The sequence below is a fragment of the Saccostrea cucullata genome, unplaced genomic scaffold (genome assembly GCF_032062105.1).
Source record: "Saccostrea cucullata isolate Sc308-1 unplaced genomic scaffold, CSIRO_AGI_Scuc_v1 ctg2821, whole genome shotgun sequence".
NCBI lineage: Eukaryota > Metazoa > Mollusca > Bivalvia > Ostreida > Ostreidae > Saccostrea > Saccostrea cuccullata.
Window position 1 is genome coordinate 1 of NW_026934327.1, and position 21,192 is coordinate 21,192.

General features: G+C 35.9%; 1 protein-coding gene and 1 pseudogene across 1 annotated transcript; both read right to left on the bottom strand.

Annotated features, from left to right (window-relative positions):
* Nucleotides 1-3,675: 3,675 nt before the first annotated feature.
* Nucleotides 3,676-5,821, bottom strand: LOC134240539 (glutamic acid-rich protein-like). Its single transcript, XM_062722633.1, has 2 exons — nt 4,217-5,821; nt 3,676-3,924 (listed from the first exon to the last, which is right to left on the bottom strand). The coding sequence occupies exons 1-2, from the start codon at nt 5,813-5,815 to the stop codon at nt 3,676-3,678; spliced, it is 1,848 nt and encodes a 615-aa protein (XP_062578617.1). The 5' UTR covers nt 5,816-5,821.
* Nucleotides 5,822-8,172: 2,351 nt separating this feature from the next.
* On the bottom strand, nt 8,173-9,041 carry LOC134240537 (uncharacterized; annotated as a pseudogene).
* Nucleotides 9,042-21,192: the final 12,151 nt, after the last annotated feature.

The following is a 21,192-nucleotide window of genomic DNA, read 5'->3' on the forward strand; positions in this document are numbered from 1 at the left end:
TTTACAATGTAAAAAGTTTTATGTTTATTTATTGTTGTTTTATTTGATTAAAGAAGAAAAACAATATTTATATCGTGTATGCACAAACTGTAATGAAGACCATTATAATCGGAATGTTATATAGCCAATTGTACATAATGAGAATTTCGGCAATGTAAAATAAAATTTTCAGAATGAAAAAAAATGCTGCGCTTTGATCAAAAATACAATTTATTGTATATGAAATGAAATGAAATAAACATTAAGGGATGGTATTTTATGTCTTGCTTTTTACGGAGTTTAATCGGGTTAATAAAAAAAAATACATATTGATTGAGTATGGTACGCACAATCACAGCCAAGCCCCAAATCCCATTTTTCTTTAATGATTGATATACATCGGGATCGTTTTACTCGTCGTTTTGACCTTTATTTTTGACGTTAAATTTGACGTCACGTCAAACGTTCAATTGAAATCGTAGGAGTTATCTCCCCCAGTGTGTTGTACGTCTTTAATATGTTTTGGTAAATGTGTAGAAATTGTTCTAAAATATACTTGAGACCTAAAATAAAAATTCCTCTCATACAACAGACAGGGAGTATTGGGGAGTAGGGTGAAATTTTTTTTAATTAGGTGTAAATTATTTTTTCTGGCTGCCACAAACGATACTACATACCTGTATATATTTGTATATAATACTTGTTTTTAACATTTGAAGTATTTTATTTCTTTAGGCTATTGTTTATTTCTTCCTCAAATGGACTTAACTTCTCCCATAGTTTTATTCATTACATCTGATGCATAAGCCACCCTTTTCTGAAGAATGATGCTTATAAGACTGTAAGCTATAACAGAAACTTAAATAATATCTCTGACAAAAGCTGCCATGGACAGTTTTAAATCTGTGGGAGGAAAATAATTTACAGATACTTTTGAATACGGATACATAATTATCTCACCAGTATGTCATTGTGCAATAAAGTCATCAGCCTTTTATTTGTCCTCTGAACTTGTGAAATGTTTTGAATGGCACGCCTATCGATAAATATTAACATTAAACAAAGCTTTAGTGCTGCTATGGACTTTGCAAATCTACCTTCATTACCCGCCATGTTCATCTAAAACCGGAAGTACGAGTTCGTAAATTTGAAATCTCGATCACGACTCAAATTTGACATCGGAAACAAAAAAAATTCTGTTTTTCTCAATTTTATATTTTTTTCTGAAAATTCAAAAACTTGAGCGGCGGGTTTGTAAACCTAAAAATAAAAAAATGCTGGCCTAATTGCCAAATTTATGTGTTCTGTTGCCCACTGTATTCGTTTTCTGCGGCACTCTAATTTTAATGCAGGACGTACGGCTGGTCAGCAAGCCTTGATATTTGCTTCCTGAAGTCTGTTTCAAACTGTTTGCATCCGTCTGTCCTTTGCTCGCTGATGCCTAGTATTAAACTTAAGAGCACTTTGGAAGCGGACTGCCGTACACCTTGGACGTCCCCATTTTAGGCTTTTTTTTTTTTTTTACAATTTTCTGCCTGTATGTATCGGTTTCATAACCGTAACTTTCGCTATGGGAAAGATAAAGTCTTTCTGCAGAGCGACTGCTCTGCAAAAAGACTTTATCTTTCCCACAGCGAAAGTTATTTTGCCAGCCTCCAGCATCCCTGCTGCCATGGAGTGTTCGTCCGTAGTCATATTCCTCCTCACAGCATCTTATGACCATTTCTGGTCAGATATACTGAAATTTTCTTATGTTCACTAAAGAAAACCCTCTTTGATTCTTCTTTGCTTCCATTATTCCACTTACTTTTTTAACGCCACATACTTTCTTGACCAATATGTCCCAAACTCATTAAGGATGTGTGACTTAGGTATCAAATTGTGTTAATGACATGTTTTTAAAACTATACTTAAATCTTGTTGTCACATAAATTTAAGGATATGAAAAATTATTCTTGTGTAAAAACAGGGGCTGACAAATAGATTTTAAAGGCACTTGCCCAAGGGCAAGTACATGGTCAAAATCCACTTGCCCTACCTGAATTTTTGCCTGCCATACCATTAACTTATACTGTATTTATAAATATATACACATGTATAAAAAATACTCATACATATTGATTTTAATTTTTGATACTTGATTATGTCACTTGCCCACGGGCAAGTGGTTGATAAAATTTCACTTGCCCAACCCTAAAATTCACTAGCCCCGGGCGTCTGGCAATGGGATTTGTCATCCCCTGAATCATGTGACAATTATGTGCCATGTGACTTACTTGACCCTGTGATATCATGTGACTTACTTGACCTCTGTGTATTATGTGACTTAGATTTAAAAAACCTCTGTGTATCATTGACAAACTTGACATTTGTGTATCATGTGAATTCTTGACCTCTGTATCATGTGACTTACTTGACCTCTAAGTATCATGTGACACTTTTGACCTTGTGATCATGTGACTTGCCCAAATGACCTCTGTGTGTCATGTGACTCTCTTGACGTTTGTGTATATTTGTACAAAGAAAACTTACCTTTGTGTATCATGTGACTTACTTGACCTGTTGTGTGTCATGTGACTTACTTGACCTTTGTGTATCATATGACTTCACCCAAAAAAAATGTGTTCATGTGACTTACCTTGACCTCTGTGTGTCATGTGACTTACTTGACCTCTTTGAAATCATGTGACTATATTTTTGACCTACTGTGTGTTATATAACTTCCTATACACCTTTGTGTATCATGTGACTGTACTTGACCTCTTTTTTTTTTTCACATATTTACACTTGCATGACTTCCACTCTCTCTCCACTATGAATCTTCATCAACTGCATCTCTTATGTGTTTAATCAGATATTTCTACAAACACAATAATAACAGGTTTGAAGATGAAACAGGAAAATACAAACCCTTAAAATACTATATCAAATTTATTGAAGGCATAAACTATAAGTTTAGTTATTCAAGAGTGCCTTCATCTTTAAAAAATTAACTTGGTTTTTACGCTTCCCACACACATGTATTTAAATAATAAAACTTTTTAAAAAGGAAGAATATGCCTATTCAAATTTTTTCTTCGGCTTGCATTTATGTACGTACAAGCAAAGCTGTAACTTTACCTGTAGTGAGAATCCCTTTCCCAATGTCCCAGACCTCTCCTTCTCCAACAGTGTGAATCAATGTGTGTTCCTTCATGGTGTATAATCTCAATCAGCTTCCCACACACACTACAAATTTACCTATTACTCGCCTATAAGTCGGATTTTTGTAACTTAGTGGTACATCAAAACTATGTTCAAACTTACAGGAAACGGGTCAAGCATGAATGAATCCGTTTTAATGCGTCAAGTTCTGATATATAAGCTTATAAAATACAACCGACTTATAGGCGTGTTCCCCGAACTGTTTGTGTCGGTTGTATAGATGACGGTAATTGTCCAGGGTGTACTTATTTTATTGTCACCGGAATGTATCTGTATTGAAATCTCCTATACACAAAAAAATTACAAATACTTTTTTTTTAAGATTAATTTTAAACTTCTTATCTTTCATGGCTTTTTCTCACAGAACTGTTTCAATACTTTTAAATTGAATTATAAAAGCATCGCAAGAAAAAATCTGAACAATCTAAATTTTTAAGATGCTCTGAATAACAACATTGCTTTTCAATTTAAACGATTTTCCTTGAAACTGAATTATTCAAACTTCTTGCTAACCTCAGCAGCATCAAACATTTTGGAGTCCGTCTTGGGTGTTAACACAGGTTCATAGTTCTCGTCCACAGATTCCACCACCTGACCCCGCCCCAGCTTGATCCACCCGTGCATTCTGATCAGATGTTGGTGAAGGTCGTACCGTCTCATGTACTTCCTCTTACACACATTACAGCCGTAATTCTTCTGACCAGAGTGGGTAATCAGATGCTTCCTCATGTACTTAGGATCCTGAAAATGTCAGCAAAATGGCTAACATTTACACTTTAATTTTTCTATTTGATAAAGTCTTATGACACTAGTAATTAAAATATAAAGCATTGTAATTGATCATTTATATTTTCAAAATATTTGATCCTTTTTTACAGGATTTGCAGCTTTTCAGGTGTTTACGTTACACACATATGTATATGTCTCTGCTTGCATTTTTTCAACCTTTTTTATGATGTCAGATGAAATGTGTTTTGAACATCTTAAATGCTTCTCTTACATTAGTTCTAAGTAAGAAAGGAACATCACAAACCTTAAATCTCATTCCACAAATAGCACAGTCTGACGAAGTCAAGTCCACCATCTTCTCTATCTCTGCCACGTCCAGATAATCTGCCTCAGATAACTCCCTCTCTTCATCAGAAGGAAGGGACTCCACCACAACCTTCAGGGGAAGCTTCTCTTCTTTCACTTTCACTTCTGGCTGCTCCTTTTTCTGGTCCCCTTCCTCTGCTGCCTGGTCCTCTGTCTCTGTAGCCTGGCTCTTTTCCTGTTCTTTTTCTTCCTCTGCTCTTTCACCCGTTCCCTCTTCCTCAGCTTGCTCTTTTTCATTATTTTCAGCCTGCGCACTCTCCTCTGATGATTTCAACAAAGCCTCAGGATCTATCGTATCTGTGGCACGATTGACCTCCTCCATTCCAGAATCAGGGTGCACCTTTCGTTTAGGAGTAAGCTTCAGCACCTGGATGGCTTGTTTCATGTTGAGCAGTATCTTCCTCTTCCTTTTGGAGCCTTTGTAATCTTCATCGTCATCTTGTATCATTGCAAGTGCCCTTCTGCTTGGTCCTCTTCCTCTTCGACGTTTAGCAGGAGGAGGATCATCTGATTGAGAAGGCCTCCACTCCCCACCATCATCTTCTTCTTCTTCCTCCTCCATCTCCTCTTCCTCTGCTTCTTGTTCCTCTTCTTTCTCTTGATCTGCAGACTGAGCCTCCTCATTTTGTCCTTCTTCAGCCTTCTCCTTATCTACTTCCATCTCTTCCCCTCTCTCTTCACCTTCTTTCACCTCCTCAGTTTTGTCTTCTGTAGGTTCTACAGCCCCTTGAAGGGATCGTGTTAAGTTTTCTATGCTCTCTGTGATCACTATGGTCTCTGAGCCTGCCACAATTACAGTACTGATGTCTACCGGTGTTGGACCAGACTCAACACTCTTCTTCTCTTGCTCCGACTTTCCCTGCTCTGAAGTCACAGTTTTCTTCACACTAGCTGTGGTGGACTGCGAGCCACCTGCTGTTGCTGGTTTCTTCTGTGGAGTGTTAGTTTTGGCTGGTGTCTTCCTTACTGTCTTTGGAGGGGAAGTCAAAAGAGACTCCCTCTTACACCTCTTTTTGTGAACCAGTAACAAATACTCCATCTGGAAAGTCTCCTTGCATTCATCACAGGTAAACACAGTCTTCTTCCTTGTGGATTTTCTCTCTCCACCAGGTGACTCTTCCACTGATGTATCTAGTTTAGTCCTTAAATCAGTCACCCTGGTCCCACGCCTAGTTTTACCTGGCCCTGCTGGATTCTCTTCAACCTCCTTCTCAGTAACATCCCCATTAGTTTTTGGGACTGGAGTTTCCTTTTTCTTAACAGGTGTTTCCCCATCATCAGGATTCTTCTTCGGTCTCCCTCTTCCTCTCTTGGGCTGATCATCAGATTTACTGGGCGTTTCCTTTGAGGGCGTTGGCTTGGGTGTCAATCTAGGTCTGCCCCGCCCTCTTTTGGGAGTGGCATCTGTTGGCTTCTCTTCTTCCTCCTCTTCTTCTTCTTCATCTTCTTCTGTCTCTTCTTCCTCTTTGTTGTCACCGGTGAACTGGGAAAACCAGCTTGTTAGGACTGACTTCTCTGGAACTTGGGCTTTCTTCATGTCATTTCCTGTAGAAAGAGATTCACGATATTAAAAAAGGACTAGTAAGAGAACCAAATGAAGTAAAACTTTTTTTCTGGTGAAAATAAGACACAGAAGGATATACAAATGTTACATGAATTTTTTTCAAAATCATATGAAAATATCTCTACATTAAACAAATTTCTGTGTATCTAATCAATTACTGAAATACATTTATCAAATAACAATCACAATGATTACAAAAAAAAGAAGCATGCTTAGATTTGGAAAAATGTTTATGTTCCCAATCAATGATAAAATTTACATGTATTTTGACCATAGATTCCATTGTGTACAAAAAATTTTACAAACACTCTTAGACACACAAATTCTTGAGAAGGAGACAATTATTTGAAATTTCTACATCGCATTTATTTTCTATTATTTCATGTGTTGGAAATTTGGCTTATTTTCATCTTTGTCAAAAAAAAAGATAATATGCATGTAACAAATATGTGAAATTCCTGAATGTCAACTAGCCATGCACAGTGTAAATTTAGTCTGTTGAACAATACTTTACAGAATTTTTTATATATATACAACAGCACTCTAAACATTTTTGTGTTAATATTCATACAAGTAGGAAGTATTAAGTAAAATGCAACAAAACAAAATATTTACACTTGAAAATTGGTAAAATTCTGTAGTTACCAAAATTTAATTTTGTTTGAAGAACCATGTATCAACTACAACATTGCCCCCTCCACATCCCTGATCAGCAATACCCCACCCCCACTCCCCACACAAGGCCATTTGAAGGGTAAACCCCCACCCCACACACCACTTATTTTACAACTGTTCAACTTCTACAATCCCCCACCCCACACTCCACCCATTTTACAACAGTACAACTTCTACAACCCCCCACCCCACACTCCACTCATTTTACAACAGTACAACTTCTACAACCCCCCACCCCACACTCCACCCATTTTACAACTGTACAACTTCTACAATCCCCCACCCCTCACTCCACCTATTTTACAACTGTACAACTTCTACAACCCCCAATGTCATCCATTTTACAACTGTACAACTTCTAGTCACCCCCACCCCACACTGAATTTTGTTTACATGGAATGTTACAACATATATCAACTATGACATTGCCCACACTCCACTCATTTTACAACTGTACAACTTCTGCAATACCCCCACCCCCCACTCCACCCATTTTACAACTGTACAACTTCTACAACCCCCACCCCACACACCACTCATTTTACAACTGTACAACTTCTACAACCCCACACCCCACACTCCACTCATTTTACAACTGTACAACTTTTACAACCCCCCACCCCACACTCCACCCATTTTACAACAGTACAACTTCTACAACCCCCACCCCACATTCCACCCATTTTACAACAGTACAGCCCCTTCTTCCTGTTAAAGTTAACCTACAAACCAGACAACTCAACTGGTACTGATTTACTCACTTTAGTACATGTAGGAGTGGACAATAAAATGTCACTCCAGTAGAGCACAATATCAATGGGAGTTAATGTATATGATTAGCCAAAGAGAGCAGATTAAACATTGTATGTGATCATGGTGATGTAGTACAGAGTCTATGTCAAGTCTTACTATACTATATCCTTAATACTATAAATACATTTTAATCTGTCCTTTATCATGCTTGTTTGATGTAGTGTTTAATACAATTCATTTTTATGAGCATTATCATCAATCTTTTTATTTATTTATTTTTCTCCTATTTAATATGCAAATAGTGAATAATAATTTTTTTTAATAAAAATCACCAGGCTGTTTCCAAGATTATTTTATAAATCTACTATGGGTAATATAAGTACACAAATGTGTTTTTGTGTGCTTAATAATGTTTAATTTTGTTTCTGTGATATTTTAACTGTGATAGTCAGTTTAAGAGCTCTACAGAAAACATGTTGATTGTTATGATTTGTACACAATGCCGAATTTACATTAAATTTACTTCCTTTCAAACGCACATAACAAAATCAGTAGTTTGTCAAACATAACAAAGTTATAACTAAACCAAGTACACATTAAAGAACTCTTAACTGATTAAATAATAAGTATTTTAACCTAAAAGTATTTACTTTAGTTATCAAGGTAATAAATTACAGTTTATAATTTATGTATCCTCATATTACATGTATTAGAAATAATTCTTGTTACTTAATGCATCAAGGTATAATAGACTTAGTCATGTAATTTAATTACACTTAATACAATAAAAATGTTGATTAATGTCTTGTAAATACATATAAAACACTGAAAATAATACATTGTACACACTAAACATTGTAAAACAAAACACCTAATCATATTAATGTATAACTTACCAGTCAGGGAGTGTTCCAGTCTGTAAATGTTCACTGTGTTGTCGTCGTATGATCCGATCCAGACACAGTGAGTTCTGTCATCATAACTCAGGCCACATGGTCTGTATATCCCGTGTTGTTCTCTGTCTATCAGTGACAGGAGTCCCCCGTCACAATCCAGTATATGTACTGTGTGAGTCCAAGGATCACACACCAGGATGTGTGACAGCGCGTCAGTACAGATTCCACGTGGATCTAGTCGTGATTGTGATGGAGGACCTCTGTAGGAGAAGCGATGTCTCCCTCTACTGTATGTCACCACTACATCACCATGGTCCCAGTCAGACACAATAACATCTCCATTGCGGTTCTCTGTGATGTAGATAGGATTACTATACAGTCCCTGACCTGTGTTGTCGTGCTGTATGGTCTGTATGTGTCGTCCTGTGTCAGTGTAACGGTTTACCTGGCCTGTCTCTGTATCAGTATTATGTATCCCGACCAGCAGGTCTCCAGTGGAGGGGGAGCTGTAGACACACCGTCTCCATGATGCTGTGAACGGTATTACTGTGGTCTTTATTCTGTGATCTTTAGACAGTTTAATGATGTTATCGTGTCTGTCTATATAAATTAAGTCACCACCACCAGTCACAGTATGTACTCCAAAACCATATTCACTTAAATCTTTCACACGATGAAGTTCATCACCCGCTGTGTTTGTCAGTATGAGATTGCCTTTATCATCACTGATCCAGACCCGGTCTGACGTCACGTGGGTAATGTGAAGACAATGACTAACACCTGGCACTGTGATAGATTTCTGTAACACCAATCTATACATCATTGATACCAGGCATCTATTTCTTCTCTGTGACTTTATAATCCTGTGTTGATTTCCTTCTCTGTAAATAACAACACTGTGTTATAATTATCTACATCAATAACAGGGCTATGTTTATAATATACTGTACACATTTAACAATGCCTTGGTACATCAATAAGAGGGCTCTGTTTATAATATACTGTACACATTTAACAATGCCTTGGTACATCAATAAGAGGGCTCTCTTCACATATACTCATTTATACTCAAATATACTCATGCCTTGGTTTTATAAACTTACAGAAAAGAACAGAATTAAGACCCAGATAAACATAAATACCTTTACACTGAGAACTCAATGCTTTATCTCAAATTATAACAGCCTCCAAGTATTCTCAATCAAACCTGTCCAACAAAGAATTATTTATATATTAAAACACATAATTATAAATTGTGAATTATTGCTGGAAAACTTTTTAAGGTGATAATATAAAATCATTAGAAATATGACATTCTATTACATTGTATTTACGTCCATTGAGTCAACTGAATCATTTACATAGAATTATCATTATAAAGACTAGGCTGATTTCTTATAAATATTAATTCATAAGTTACAAGCTTGTGCAGCATTAAAGATAGACTTTCTTAATTTATATACGACACACTCTATATATATAAGCAAGACATGTAGTGTGTTTTAACACAGTTATCTACATAAAGTAACAAAGAAATGTTTACCACATCAATTTCTTTTATCTGGTAACTACTCGTTTGTCTCTTTTCATCTTCTTTCTTTGTCCTAGTCGGTGAAAAAAAACAGTATTATTTATCATTCTTAATACAAAAACATATTGTAATTACCTTCTTTCACTTAATTATGAGAAAATCAAGTCTTTTTTTTCTTAAATTAAAACATATACATGAATCATGATGCATAAGTGAATAAAAAACAGAAACACAGAAACAAAACATGTATATCTACAAACGTACTGTAACGTACTGTATCCACATTCCGTTATGTATTTTTTGGTATTACACAGGTAAACAAGGCAAGAAGATATGAATCAATTATTGTGTGTTTGTTCTGTTTTTGAACAGTTTACTCTGAATTTTTAGATTAAAGTATTAATATTTTTTTCAACATCTACTTATTCTTACATTTTGGATATTTAATCCACCCATTTTATCTCTATTTTAAACTCTGATAGCCCATTGTGGCCCACCCTATCCCTGGGGGATCAACATTTGAAAAATCTTAAATCTGCACTACCTAAGAATGCTTTTAAATCATAGCAACTTATCATGGTTTTCTGTTTTTGAGCAGATTTTTTTACGAATTTTTTGATAGATGTGCGTATACCTAGAATGTAAAACACTTATCCCCGTTTTGACCCCACGCTACCACTGGGGTTAAGATTAGAACAAACCTGATTCAAAAAACAAACACCACCTGAGGACATTAATATTTACCAATATCTTGACAAAAAGAAATTTTATATATAAATTATATTTTCTTCAAATTAAAATTTTGATGAAACACTGATGCCCCTGTATGGCAATTTAACATTTCAAATATATATTTCTTAAATGCATAAAATTTTAATGGTACAATAAGTAGGGTATTCCCTACCCTCAGTGATTACAATTTAACAAATTTAAATCTATTCTATAACATTTTACATAATTGTCATCTTTTATAGCCCAGTGGTTCTTGAGATTTTTAAATGACCCACACAATTTTCACTACTCTGAAATCACAAATTTTTGTCACTTTAATTTTATGTGTTATAGGTTTGGAGAGAGCCCTAACCCTTTAAAAGTTATGGTCAAGGTTTATTTATGCATACAAGTAACATTTTCCAAAGGTCAAGGTCAAATCCCCACAAATATCTTTTCCTCAAACCTCCAATATCTTTTCACAAGGATTAAATGTATGAAGTATGAAAGCCCTATACCTACTGTTCAAAAGTCATGGCCTTTAAAGTTTTTTCACAAAACATAAATCTACAAGGTCAATGTCAAAGGGTCATCTTTGAAACTTTGGTATCCATTCTGTTTTTCAACAAATTTACATTTGAATATAAATTCTTAATCTGGTACCTCACCCTACACAGATTTGGCCATAATTTAACATTTTGAAATCTTCATAGGATGTAAAAGTGGGTCACACTCCAAGGTCAAGGTCAAAAGATCAAATCTGGTGGTACCCAAAGTGGTCTTGACAAGGAAACACATGTTATTCATATATTTCCACTAAAACAAAAGTTATGGGCAAGGTTGTGGTTGCAGACAAACAGGCAGACAGAGAGACATTTGACAGACAGAGAGTCAGCTAGATAGACGGAAGAACATGACCAACTAGATGAAACTTCGCTTACGGGGGCATAAAAATGTGATCAGAACAGTTCACTTGAGCTTCAAAAACTGTATTTTTAGCATGTATGAAAAGGGGAATAACTCAATTTTCTACTTGGAAAAGATAGACAATGGAGTTATATATTATCAATATGTCAATAAATTTGATCAATGCTGCAGTGTTTGACCATATTTAGCAGTGCCAAAGTGAATGAAATATAAAACCTGCATGGTGGTGATTTCGGCGTCCTCTTAACAATGGCTCAGGCACATCCTTGGGAATCTGTCAAAATAAATTTGAAACATTAACCTTTACTTCTTACAGCTTGTATTATAGGATTAAACATTCTTTCTGAAAAATTTATCAATGTGTAAACTCTTCAAAGACATTTTTCCTAAACAAGATATGGGCCACATGTAAAACTTTGACCATTCTGTTCTTTCCCCCTTGTAATTCATAATGCAACCCTACCCTACCCCACTGATCATAATTTAACATATTGAAATCTACATTACCCAAGGATGCTTCCATGTGCACATAAGTTTCAGCTTTTCTGGCCAGTGGTTCTTGAGAAGAAGATTTTCAAAGATTTTTCCTATATATTTCTATGTAAAAATTGATTCCCCATTGTGGCCCCACCCTACCCCCAGGGGTCATGATTTGAACAATTTAGAAACTACACTGCCCCAGGATGTTTCGACATAAATTTCAGCTTTTCTGGCCCAGTGGTTCTTAAGAAGAAGATTTTCAAATATTTTTCCTATATATTTCTATATAAAACTTTGATTCCCCATTGTGGCCCCGTCCTACTCCTGGGGGTCATGATTTGAACAATTTAGAATCTACACTACATGCTCCAGGATGGCCCAGTGGTTCTTGAGAAGAAGATTTTTTAATGACCCCACCCTAATTTAGTCTTTTCTTGATTATCTCCCCTTGTGAGGGACTTGGTCCTTTATTTTAACAAGAGGCCCACGGGCCTTATAGGTCACCTGAGTATCATGTAACAACTTTCCAGTGATTGTATTTGGTTCGTGTTTTAATCAAAAAGCCATGAATTTTACAAATTTTGAAGGAGGCACCATTGCTTATCAAAGGGCAGATTTCAAAGCATTAATTTATTTTTAGTCAAAGTACCCCAGTGGTACCCCTGACCCAGCAGCCCTGAAATTATCTATTTTGAAAAGTCTTCATTATAAGGCCAGCATTTTTTTATGTTTAGGTTTAGTTATGAACATGAGAATTTTTGATAAATCAATTATTAACATTTGTACATTCTTTTTTATGCTATTCTAGTAGGCTCCTTATAACTGGACACATAATAACAAATAGGAAAGTGAACATTTAATTGCTTATTTCATGCCAGCTTGGGCCAGTTATATAAATTTTGTGATGTTGGTCAAAATATATTTTAAAAAATCAATTCTTTGTCTTTCAAATCTTCATTTTTTAAATATGTGTTAGATGAATGTGTAGACAATGTTCTAAAATTTACTTGATGCCTAAAATTATAATTCCTATCATAAAACAGACAGGGAGTATTGGGAAGTATGGTGAACATTTTTTTCAATTAACTGTAAAATAATTTTTCTGGCTGATATAATTGATACTACATGCCTGTATATATTTGTATATTCTTGCCGCCTTTTAATAGTTGAATTTTTTTTTTATTTCTTCAGGTTATTGTTTATTTCTTCCTCAAATGGACTTAACTTCTCCCATAGTTTTATTCATTACATCTGATGCATAAGCAACCCTTTTTTGAAGAATGATGCTTAGACTGTAAGCTATAACAGAGACCTAAACTGTAACAATGTCGCTGGCAATATGCAATAGCTACCACGGGCAGTTTAAAACCTGGGGAGGAAAATAATTCACAGACAGATACTTTTGAAACGAATACATAATTATCTCACCAGCATGTCATTGTGCAGCAAAGTCGTCAGCATTTTATTTGTCCTTTGAACGGGTGAAATGTTTTGAATGGCACTCGTATCGATGAATTTTACACTAAAAAGCTCAGATCTAGCTTTATAATTAAAGTTTAACGCCGTTTTTTAAAAAAGTGCGATTCGTAAATTTGAAATTTCCCGACTCTTTGACATCGGAAAGAAAAAAATTGTTTTAATTTTTTTCTGAAAATTCAAAATCTTGAGCGGAGGGTTTGTAAAACTGAAAATAAAATAAATCCTGGCCTTAAATAGGTAAATAGATCATTTGTATATTAACCAGGAGCAAAGAATAAGATGTTCAAAGAATTCGTGCATTTCACTATTAGAGCCCCACCCTAAAACAAAACTGACCCTGGGGCCATAAAATCATAATTTTGGTAGAGGCACTCTTGCTCATCATAACTATGTACTTAGTTAGTTTATTTAATACCCAGGAGCAGAGAAGAAGATTTTCAAAGAATTCATGTATTTTCACTATATAATCAATAGAGCCCCGCCCTAACACCAGAACCCCTGACCCTGGGGCCATAAAATTCACAATTTTGGTAGAGGCACTCTTGCTCATCACAACTATGTACTTAGTTGGTTTATTTAATACCCAGGAGCAGAGAAGAAGATTTTCAAAGAAATAATGCATTTTCACTACCTACTTATTGAGCCCCGCCCTAGCACTTGAATTGCCCAGGGCCATGAATTTCACAATTTTGGTAGGGGAATTGAAAGATTACAATCATGCAAACAGTTTGACTGCTTGAAGTCCAGGAGTAAAGAAGAGATTTTTAAAGATTGCATTAATTTTAGTGGTTTTGGCCCCACCCCTCAGGCCCCAGGGGGGCAGGGATCATGAAATTCACAATTTTTGTTCCCCTTCACCCATAGATGCTTTGTGCCAAATTTGGTTGAAATTGGTTCAGTGGTTGAGAGAAGAAGCTGAAAATGTTGAAATGTTAACGCACGGCGCACGACGGACGACGGACGACGCACGACGACGGACGAAAACGGATAGCAATAGGTCACCTGAGTTTACTCAGGTGACCTAAAAAATTAAATTCCCCTTTACCCAAGGATGCTTTGTATCAAGCTTGGTCAAAATTGGCCTAGTGGTTCTTTCGAAAATTTTGTTTTATTTAAGCTAAAGACAGACAAGGTGATTCTATATATTAACTTCATTTGCGGCGGGTATAACTAACTGCTTTCATTGTTTATATGATAGCCTAGAAGCTTGTTCAAGAAAGTAGTTCTGATTGAAAAATTTATCGATGTGTAAACTTTTTCTTAAACGTGTTCTCGTCCAATCAAAACACAGGGAATCAATAAATAAAATGAAGATTGGAATATTATGTAATACAAGATTTGATTGGTTAGCAATCTGGGTGTAAATTTACATTCGCCGACTTCAGCAGGGGTTAAAGAACATGACGTCACAATTCATAGTTTTTCTATGATAAAAAACAAATAACATGACGTCATGCTGCACTTAATAAATTCGACTGATAGGTTGAAACACAGGTAATTGTACTGGTAGGTTTACAAAATATGTTGGATGGTACATAGGAAAGAAAATTGTTATGTTCCAATCAAGGGTGTATAGAGATTTCCCTTGTTTTTCATTCCATACAAGAGTAAATGAGTGGATTTCTGGGGAAGGGGGGGGGGGGTACTCCATGTAATTTGGAATTAGATAGGGGCCAACCTTGTGCTATCATATGACGGGTTAAAAATTTATTTCTGAAACAAGTGTGTGTGGCCCCATCCTATCCCTAGAGGTCTTGATTTGAACACTATCTGAGGATGCTTCCATATAAATAAGACCAATCATAGCTTTGCAATTCTTCATCAGAAGACTTTTAAAGATTTTTGTTTTACCTACTCATGCAGTATGCAAAACTTTGTTTGTTCATTGTGGCCCCATCCTACCCCTGAGGCATTATTCGAATATTACTCTCTTAAATCAACACTTCATAAAGATGTGTTCATGTAAATATCACCATGGCAAAAATAATTACATTCATAAATTTATTTTCATCGCTTATAACTAGTTCGAATCTGTTACTTTTATTTTTTTCCAAGCTACTTGTATTCAAGCATGAAGGCTACTCATATCAATTTCCTTCATAATACCCCTTAAACAAGAGGCCCATGGGTCACATTGCTCACCTGAGAAGCTTTGACCATTATGTTCTTTACCAGATTTCCTCCTTGTAATACATAATGCATCCCCACCCTACCCCACTGATCATAATTAAGACATTTTAAAATCTACACTACCCCAGGATCCTTCCATGTGCACATAAGTTTCAGCTTTTCTGGCCCAGTGGTTCCTGAGAAGAAGATTTTCAAAGATTTTTCATATATATTTCTATGTAAAACTTTGACTCCCCATTGTGGCCCCACCCGTCCCCCGGGGGTCATGATTTGAACAATTTAGAATCTACACTACCCCAGAATGCTTCCACATAAGTTTCAGCTTTTCTGGCCCAGTGGTTCTTGAGAAGAAGATTTTCAAAGATTTTTCCTCTATATTTCTATGTTAAACTTTGATTCCCCATTGTGGCCCCGCCCTTCCCCCGGGGGTCATGATTTGAACAATTTAGAATCTACAATATACCAGGATGCTTCCATATAAGTTTCAGCTTTTCTGGCCCAGTGGTTCTTGAGAAGAAGATTTTCAAAGATTTTTCCTATATATTTCTATGTAAAACTTTGATTCCCCATTGTGGCCCCGCCCTTCCCCCGGGGGTCCTGATTATTACAATTTAGAATCTACACTACCACAGGATGCTTCCACATAAGTTTCAGCTTTTCTTGCCCAGTGGTTCTTGAGAAGAAGATTTTCAAAGATTTTTCCTACATATTCCTATGTAAAACTTTGATTTCCCATTGTGGCCCTGCCCTTCCCCTGGGGGTCATGATTTGAACAATTTAGAATCTACAATATACCAGGATGCTTCCATATAAGTTTCAGCTTTTCTGGCCCAGTGGTTCTTGAGAAGAAGATTTTCAAAGATTTTTCCTATATATTTCTATGTAAAACTTTGATTCCCCATTGTGGCCCCTATTCTTTCCCCAGGGAGTCATGATTTGAACAATTTAGAATCTACACTACCACAGGATGCTTCCACATAAGTTTCAGCTTTTCTGGCCCAGTGGTTCTTGAGAAGAAGTTTTTCAAAGATTTTTCTTAGATATTCCTATGTAAAACTTTGATTTCCCATTGTGGCCCCGCCCTTCCCCCGGGGGTCATGATTTGAATAATTTAGAATCTACACTATACTAAAATGCTTCCATATAAGTTTCAGCTTTTCTGGCCCAGTGGTTCTTGAGAAGAAGATTTTTTAATGACCCCACCCTATTTTTGTCTTTTCTTGATTATCTCCCCTTGTGAGGGGACTTGGCCCTGTATTTTAACAATTTAAATTTCCCTTCACCCAAGGATGCTTTGTACCAAGTTTGGTCAAAATTGGCCCAGTGGTTCTTGAGAAGAAGTCGAAAATGTGAAAAGTTTACAGACGGACAGACGGACAGACAGACAGACAGACAGACGGACAGACAGACGGACGGACGACGGACAAAATGTGATCAGAAAAGCTCACTTGAACCTTCGGCTCAGGTGAGCTAAAAACTGTCTGGTATATAGTACGGTATGTCCATCCGTCTGTCCGTCCATCTGTAACGCTTTGGGGTACCCATTCTTATCTGCAACTCCACTCATACCACTTAATGAAATTTGATTAAACTTTCACAGAATTTTCATTACATATTGTCATTGTGCCATCGTCGCAAACCACGGCCAAAATGTACGATCCTCTCCCATTCTGGCCATGGTTGAACGAGTACAGAATTCTTCGTAGCTCATTAAAATATTGACCAATGCGAGTAAAGCATAGTCGGATGATGAACTTTAATGCGACCTTTCAATATCCAATCGCAGTATAGGAAAAATTTCTTGTATACTGTTGACGTCAGTTGTTGATTTCAATTGCGATGGAAACAAAACTTGCCACTGACTGAATATGACGTCACAATAGGGAGGCGTAAATATTCAAGAGTACGACACTTTTTGTGATCAAGCAGCCATGGGTAAGAGAGAGCTATATGCGGACTCCGAACCGTGGCTTAAGACGATGTCATTGTGCACTTCCAATTTTTTCTTTTTGATCCGATACATATTTGGGGTTTCCCATAGAAAAACATTATATTCATACAGAAGCTTTAAGGTAGGGGTATATTTTCGTGAGCTCATTGCTCACAGTACCTGTAGTTTTTTTATGGTTAACATCAAATACAGTCACAGCCACGATATTGCTGAAAAAAATTACATTGTCCGCACAAAGTGAATTTTAATGAAAGACTGATTTAATTAAGTTGGAAAAATAAATTGTACTAATCAAACGATTTTCCAACAAAGACCCCCCTCCCATTCTTAAGTTTTAACAAAAGGCCCATAAGCTACAATGCTTACCTATGTCACTTTGGCCATGCTGTCCATCCCTCGATTTCAGGCCTTAATTATAACACCTATTTTGGCCCCACCCTACCCTTGCGGGTCATGGTTTGAATAATTTAAAATCTGTACTACCCCAGATTGCTTGAACCACATATGTTCAACATTTCTGGTCAAATGGTTCTTGAGAAGAAGATTTTTTATATCACCTCACCATATTTTTGTCTTTTCTTGATTATCTCCTCTTGTAAGGAGGCTTGGTCCTTCTTTTTGAACAATTTAAAATCCCCTTCACCCAGGGATGAGATCTAACAAGTGAAGTTGAATTTGGCCAATTGGTTCTTGAAATGAAGACGAAAATGTTAAAAGTTGAAAAACAGATGGACAGAGGGCGGTCAACGGGTGAGCAGAATAGACCCTTTTCCTATGACATATTTTATCTAGGAGTTATTCCCCCTAGCCGCCATATTGTAGGGCAGCATATCCTTATCCCCTCATTATTCAACCAAATTTCAGGGTTTTTTAGGGGTCGTAAGGGGGCTTGTATAAGGCCCCATTCCCAATGGTAAAAAGTATGTGTTTTTCCCAATTTTATTAAAGAAAATTCCCAAAAGAGAATTGAAACATACAAATCCGTTAAAAATGTCCTAATTCAGTAATATGTACACATGTATATTAAAAATGTTGTTCTAGATAAAAATCTAAAAGGCATTCTCCAAAAAATAATTGACTGAATTTAAAATAAGTCAAAGAAATACCTTGCAAATGGGAAAAAAAACTCTCTTATTAGAATTCATATAGAAAAATGTTAAATATGAAATCTTTCCCAATTTCAACGAAATGTCCCTATTTTTCCCAAATGGAAAGGCCCAGGCCCTTGTTTTTAAGACTATAGAAAAAAACCCTGTCAAGTTCAATTTGATACATGTACTGGTTACTGAGGTAAAGATAACACTATTTTTCTTATGCATATACATTTGTCAAAGCCTCTATTAATTCATAACTTTAACAGTCTATGCGAAAGTCACCGGACCGTCGGTTTTTACCGGTAAAATTTAGGTCGGGTCGGTAAAAAATTTCAGAATACAGGACCAAATGTCCGGTAAAAAATAAGGCCAAATAAATCTAAATTTAGAGGTACACATGGTCAGTTTCCCCACAAATATCCTTTATTTGACCAATTTTGCAGTAATACCTGATTAATTTTTATGTATTACAACCCTGCCATGATCGTTTTTATTCTAATTCGAATTTCCTCTTCCAGGGTTAGAGATCTTTAGATAGCCCATGCGTAGATTTGGTTGGGAAAATATTTAGATAGCTCATACGTAGATTCGGTTGGGAATTTTTTTTCAAATGATTATTGAACTTGAGTAACCATAAGGAGTGCACAGTAAATTTAAGAAAATATTTGATACACTGTATGTTGTGTAAGTCAAATATGAAGGAAAATATGCATACAACTGTATAAATAGATAATTTTACAAAGGAAAATTATAGGTAACTGGTCCATTTCACTCTAAATTTATTTAAGGTTAAATTTCACAGTGAGAATTAACCCCATCCCACCCACCCTCTAAATCTCAGTATCAAAATGATGTATGGATTTAAAGGAAAAAAAGTCGGTCTGGTAAAAAATTGCTTGGTCTGGTAAAAATTTTATTTTTACCAGACATTTTGTCCTGTAAAAATTTTTAACTTTCGCGTAGACTGACTTTAAGATTGTAAATATTTTCACCCATATATTTCTTGCATGCATATTTAAAATTGGTTGCTCAAAGAGGTAAATTCTCAAGTTTGCCCGACAAGATGGAGGCTAAGGGGAATAACTCCTAGGGAAAATATGTCATAGGAAAAGGGTCCATAGCTTTCAGCTCAGGTGTGCTAAAACGTTTAAAAGTACCTTACCAAAGCAGTTAAATTAATATGTTGACGGTACGACAGTTAGAGCAAGCGCAAACTCTTCTATTGTTTTAATTTAGACCGGGCTCGTCAAACCGCACGTGACATTTGGTGCGTCTAGACTTTGACGTCACATGATGTCGTATGTAAGTTACAAATACTAAGAAAAAACTGAACAGTGTTGAAAGTTAATGAAAAAAGTTACGTTTACTATTTATCTTCAATACCTATCCATTTACATGTAATCAAGGCGAGTAAACTTTTTGTTGAACATTTGCCGTCATTCTCGCGAGAACGCAACTTTACTAAGTGATGCATTGTGGGTCAAAATTACTGCAGCAAAAAATTCTAAAGAATGAATGTGCAGTAGTCCGAATTTTCTCTTCGCCCAGGCGTTGTCTTTAGAGCTCGCAGTTACGAGCTGCGCTCGCTATTATGGTCAAATCAATATTTCTTTAAAATCAAAGGAAAATAATAAAAAAAAAACTGACCATGGTGCAAATTCATTTTATAAAAAAAATAAACTTTCTTGTCCAGAACTAATTTATATGGAATTCCATAATCAATGTCAAACTCATTTTATATAATTATACTTCCTTGTCCCTAAGTTGTAGTCTATCATAAACAAATGAAAACGAAAGAAAAAATCTTGATTACCAATTACTACATTCATGTAGCCGATAAGATATTGCTTTCTACCATCTACCATAAATTTGTAGGTTTATATACTCGATCGTTTCTACATTGACTTTGTAGGCTCGATCTTCTCCATGGCTTTTCATTCACGCCTGATTGGTTTGAGCAGAGTACATTTTGTATTTCGATCCCGATGCTTACGTAACATGCACTATATTTTAAATTGATTTTATATAGGCCTATAATATAAAAGTATTTTTTAACACCTAATTTTTTTCCAAAGCGATCTAAAGGCCTGTTTTTTAAAATAATTGGATGATGCTCAAGTCCGTACATTATATAACGTATAAATTTGATGAAAAGTGGCTGGAAGCATGGGTTGGGGTTTGCAAAAATAGTAACAGCCACCCCCGAAAAAATGAAGTTTACAGGCGCAGATCCAGAAATTTTGATCCAGGAGGGTCCAACCCAGTAAAAAAAAATCCAACCCATAAATCGATCGCGATCTGTTATTGTCAACTGAGCAAGAAAAAAAAAATAAAAGAAAGAAACAAGAAGCCCTAATATGCCATACATGCCATAATTCATCAGCTAGTTGATTGTGGGCATCACCTGGCAGAAGTAGAGGCCCATGGGCCACATCGCTCACCTGAGCACTGTGGCTAGGAAAAGTAGAAATTGGTTTATTATTAAAAAGAAGTTGAAGAAAATTGTACTAGATAATTATAAAGAAAAATCTATGGAAAAAGTATCTAAATTTACAGTTGTACAGTAAAATAAAACACTATCTCGATATGGAAGAGTATCCCTAACGCGCGGTTGAAAATAGTTTTAAGAATAGACAAATGTTAACTAAATTTCGAACAAGTGACCACTGCTTAATGATAGAAACTGGTAGGCATAAGTCCAGAACTTGAAGTTATACCGACTG